Below are 5,203 nucleotides of genomic sequence, written 5' to 3' on the forward strand. Positions count from 1 at the left end.
GTACTCACTCCTAGTGTCCCTATGTATCTTTTTAAAGAAAAAGAAAACAAAACAAACAAACCAAAAAATTTTTTTATTTATTCATCTGTTGTGATTTTCAAGCCACCAAGTCCAGGACTCAAACCACTGTCTGCTCTATGGCAATCCAGTGCCTTAACTACTATGCTACCTGCTAATCCCAAATCTCCTCTTTTTAGAACATCAGTCATACTGGATTGGGACCTACTCTAACAATCCCACTTTAATTAACTTTTTTTTTTTGAGAGAGATTTTTGCTATATGGCACACGTGCTCACCAGAGAGACAGAAAGAGATGCACAGAAAGTGAGAAATCACCCCCCGGGGGGATGGCCATATTGAAATTCCCTCTCCTCCGTTCTCCTCTTGAGATTTTGGGCACGCACACATGCACCTGGTGTGAATTTCAAGCCACTGGGTCTGGGACCCGAACTGCAGTCGGCCATGCAGCCACAGCATAGTGGTAAATCCATTGCCTTAACCACCATGCCACCTGCTGGTCCCTCAATTACCTCTTTAAAGGTCTTTTCTCCAAATATATTAAGAGTCGAGGACTTCAATATATGAATCTGAAAGGAACTGAATTCCACTCATAACACCGATTTTCCACGTGTAAGTTTAAGAATGGTCAGGTATCATCCTGGGCCCACTTTTAGGGACTTAGTTGAGTTGAAACTAACAAAAGAGTTCATCAAAATTTCAAGTCAGCATGCTTTGGCCCTAGAGAATAAGATCAGGTTTCAAAATAACCTGGGAAGGTGGGAAAAGTGAGCAGTTGAAAATAAGAACCACCTGACATTTTGTACAGTTAGACCTCACTTTGTTCCAGCAAGGACAGGAGGGGAGATGACACCCAGATTAATAAGGACATAAAGTCTGTCCTGAGTCCTTTTTTATCCTCTCACTGTCATGCCCTGGCTTCTTTGGTCCCTGCCCAAGTACTTTGCTTGTCACTCTTGGTGACTGGAGTACCCATGAACATTATGCCCTGGAGATAGGGGAGGGAAGGAACAGTTAGGAAATAGTTTTTCAAGCCGGAGTACAGTACGCCAGGGGCCTTGAAAAAGTAAGGTGGTTTCCAGGTGACTCCGCAAGAGGCAATGTGCAGCCTCGTGTATGCGCACTCAGATGAGCTCTTTTGTACTTCCATGAAGAATCATCATTAAAACATGAGAATTTTTCTTTATCCACTAGAAAAAGCTGATTTTAGTATTCAAATGAATAATATTTATTTATTTATTTTCTTTTTTGAGAGAGAGAGGGGAGTTTTTTGTTTTGTTTTGTTTTGCTTTTGCTATAGGATATGTGTGCTCACTAGAGAAACAGAAAGTGAGAAATCACCCCACAGGGCGGACAGCCGTGCCACAATCCCTTCTCTTTCATCCTTCTCTTGAGATTTTGGCCATGCACACACACATGCGTGGTGTGAGTTTCAAGTCACCGGGTCCAGAATTCGAACCACAGTTGGCCATGTGGGAGTCCAGTGCTCTAACTGCTACACTATCTGCTGGCCCCAATAGGTATCTGTTAAACACCTATTATGTACCAAGCAATATGCTGATCACTTAAGGCTACACTGATGTGCTTGTGAGTAGTCTTTAATAATAAAAGCACATAAGTGCCAAGCATGTGTACATTCACCCACATAATAGCTACAAAGACCATTTTACAACTGAGCAGTCAGAGGTTAAAAAAAAAGTTACTTACAACTCACTCAAATCCTCACTAGGAAGAAACAAGGCCAATATTCTAACTTAGAAAAATCCGGAGCTCCAAGCTTCATACTGGTAAAAACTACACTCTTTTGTAATAAGGTATTTGTCAGTTAGGCAAGGAAGTTTGTGAGTCTTCTTCTCCAGCTGTTTAGATAGGCTGAGATCCATAGTAAAGGATTGTCTGAAAATATAACTGAGTGTCCAGATCAGGTTGTGGTATGGGGAAAGAAGGGGGGAAAGTGTTCAGGAAAGGAAGCCAGGAAGAGGCCAAAGAGCAATTGCACCAGTACCTAAGTTCACTTGGTGCTGAAAGTAAAAAAGAAAAGCAGTTCAGAACGGTCTGTGGAATGCAAGATCTGCTAAGATGCCAAGACAGGCATAATAGGCATGAGGCCTTGGTTACACCCCACAACCTTTGAGGTTATTGCTAGTAGGCATGCCTTGGTTTACAGTAAGCAAACTGTGACACCACAAATTGTTATAGATTTACAATAAAACCTCTGTTGCAACGCTCCCCGAATCTATGACATAAAGAATAATGGAGGGCCAGCTCTGTGGTCCGGTTGTTAAGGGGGCTGGACCTCACATAGCTGACTGTGAGATCATGCCCCAAATGTTTTCTAGGTTTTCACATAAGGCACGTGCACTCGCCAGAGAGAGAGACAGAAAGAGACTGAGAGGGAAAGTGAGAAATCATCCTCCCAGGGAGATGGCCATGCTGCAATCCCTTCTCTTCCATTCTTCTCCTGGGATTTTGGCTATGCATGCACATGCACCTGTGTGCATGATTTTCAAGCTGCCAGGTCCAGGACTCAAACCATGGTTAGCCATGTGGGAGTCCAGTGCCCCAATCACTATGCCATGGTTGTGGTTTTTTGTTTTTGTTTTTGTTTTAGAGGTTTTTGCTATAGGGAGCGTGCGCTCGCCATACAGACAGAGAGAGAAAGAGAGAAATCATCCCCCAGGGGGATGGCCACACTGCAGTCCCTTCTCCTTCATTCTCCTCTTGGGATCTTGGGCACACACGTACCCAGCGTGAGTTCTAAGCCACCGGGTCCTGGACGCAAACTGCGGTCAACTATGTGGGAGTCCAGCAACGTAGCCATTACGCTAACTGTTGGTCCCCCATTGGTGTGGTTTTCACCTCTCCCTTTCCCTCTTTTTCTTCTCTGCCTCTCCAGAGAGCACATGTACCCTCTGACAAAGAGAAGAAAGAAAGAGAGAGAGAGAGAAGAAAAATGGAAAGAAAAGAAAAATATAGACCTAGACTAGCCCTGCAACTTCTTACTAGTTAAGGGAGCTGAATCCCACATGGGCTACTATAGTTCAAGTCCCAGCCCCGGTGACTTGAAAAACATACTGGATATGTATCCCAAATCCTGACAGAATGGAGAAACAGAGAAGAAAGGATTGCAGCGTGATCACCCTTACTGAGGTGTGCTTTCTACTCCTCTCCCCGCCATCTCTGGCAAGAGCATGCACCCTCTAGAAATCAGGGGGGAAACCCCAAATGTATGGCTAATCCATTGTCAGCACTATTTTAAGTGAACCAGTGTGAATCCTTGGCTAACAACTTGAATGTCGCCTCTTCTTGCCCTTCTCTCTTATGTAAGTCAGCTCTCTCAGCAGCCATTTTATTGCTGCAAATTCTAGACATTCGTCCTATACCTTTGGCACAAATACATTTTCACTTCACTCACTGTGCCAGAGTTTTTAGATTGACAAATTGATTTCAAAAGAAAACCTGCTATGAAGGTAACAACCAAATGTGTTTCATTTTAAAATGAAGCGTTCAAAGCAGTCTTAAGTGGTTTCAAAAGTTGACTCTCTAGGGACCAGTAGTTGGCATAATGGCTGTACCGCTGGACTCCCATGTAGTTGACTGCAGTGCTAGTCCCGGACCTGGTTGCTTAAACTCACACAGAGTGTGTGTGTGTGTGTGCGCCCAAGATCCCGAGAGGAGAACGGAGGAGAAGGGATTGCGGCATGGCCATCCCCCCTGGGGGGTGATTTCTCGCTTTCTGTCTCTCTGTGTCTTTCTGGTGAGCGCACATGCCCTATAGCAAAAATTAAGGGTGCTAACAGAAAGGAAAAGTTGACTCTATCTTGAACATCATGAAAAAACATGAACAATAAAAAGGTAGACTGTACTCTTAACTGTCCCAAACTGGCCATGGCAAGCTAGAGCAATTCTTGGTCTCTTTTCTGAGCCCTGTGATCGAGAGACTGGGTGAGGCCAGAGTCCTCTGAAATGTTCCCAGGGGCCAGCAGGTGGTGTGGTGGTTAAGGGTGCTGGATTCCCACATGGCCGACTACGGTTCAATTCCCGAACCTGGCAGTTCTCTCTCTCTCTCTCTCTCCCTCTCTGGTCAAATTAAAATGAATAAAAATGAATAAATGAATAAAGTTAAATAAAATAATTTTCTAAAAGAAGAAATGTTCCCAGATCTGCATTTCTAATTCTGTTTGTAATTTTTGTTTCATACTGAACCCTCAAAGTTTCTTCACAGTTTCAACATTAGAGCACAGACAAAAACTAAATGTTTAACCCCACCATTTGGGTAACTGTGTAAAAACTGTCCTGTCAAGGTTCTTGTACAAACTCCCATTGTTCTCCCACACTCTGAGAAGTGGCACTCCAGAATAATTTTATGTGGGTCAGCATCTTTTATAAAAGGAGTAGGCAGGGCAGCTTATGAAATTAAACTCTTGGAAGCCATGCAGTTACTTTCAGGAAATGTCTTTTATTTGTTTTCGTGGTGCCAGTGTTCCCTAACGTTAAAGACTCCTCGATGAAAAGGTCGTTCCACACTGCGGAGGTTACTCGCAATCACAGTTCAGGATCCAAACTTGAGTTTTGACTTTAAACAATTTATAAAAGCCAGCGACTGTCACCTAGTGTTTGGTTTTTAGCTGGAACGAGAGCTCGTTCGCCTCCCAACATTCCAGCGCATCTGCTCACCCACCGAGCACTGCGGCTTGGAAAGCGCAGTCGGATGCGTTCCCGGCAGCAGAGAACACCTGGCGTCCGGTGACCTTCGGCTGACAAATCGACTCTCTGGAATGTGACGACCTGGCAGCCCGGAGCACCCCAGGCGGGGAGAGCCAGCCAAAGACCTGGGTACGTCTCCTACACGTGCTTGCCTGCTGCTCGGGGTAAGCCAGTAGGTGGGAGGCGCCCTCTGTACACCCAGGGCTAGGTTAGAGTCGTCGCCTCCGCCGCCCACTTGCACCCGCGTATCAGCCTGCCCTGAAATTCCGGATCCACAGTCTCAAGCCCTCCCTTCAAGTCTGCGCGGGCCCTACAGCTTCTGTGCACGAGGCGGGGCTCAGCGCCAGCTTGGGGGGCGGGGCCGAGGGCCAGCGGGGCGGGGCTTGGCTGAGCGCCTAGCAAGGCGGGGCGAGGCTCTCCGCTGGGCTATGTTTGGCGATGGACCGCTGGGCCGGCGCGGCGGGGCGGGCGGGGCGGG

The 5,203-nt window shown here is 46.1% G+C and overlaps 1 protein-coding gene across 1 annotated transcript in view; it reads left to right on the forward strand.

The window, feature by feature from the left end:
* Positions 1 to 4,779: 4,779 nt before the first annotated feature.
* IMPA2 (inositol monophosphatase 2) overlaps positions 4,780 to 5,203 on the forward strand; it is a gene marked incomplete at its 5' end in the record, with an annotated part of 66,375 nt that continues 65,951 nt past the window's right edge. Inside the window, one exon of the mRNA XM_014582316.1 lies at positions 4,780 to 4,854. Coding sequence (XP_014437802.1) covers positions 4,780 to 4,854 — 75 coding nt within the window. The remainder of the gene's footprint in view (positions 4,855 to 5,203) is intronic.

This window comes from Tupaia chinensis, unplaced genomic scaffold (genome assembly GCF_000334495.1).
Source record: "Tupaia chinensis unplaced genomic scaffold, TupChi_1.0 Scaffold143584_1, whole genome shotgun sequence".
Lineage (NCBI taxonomy): Eukaryota > Metazoa > Chordata > Mammalia > Scandentia > Tupaiidae > Tupaia > Tupaia belangeri.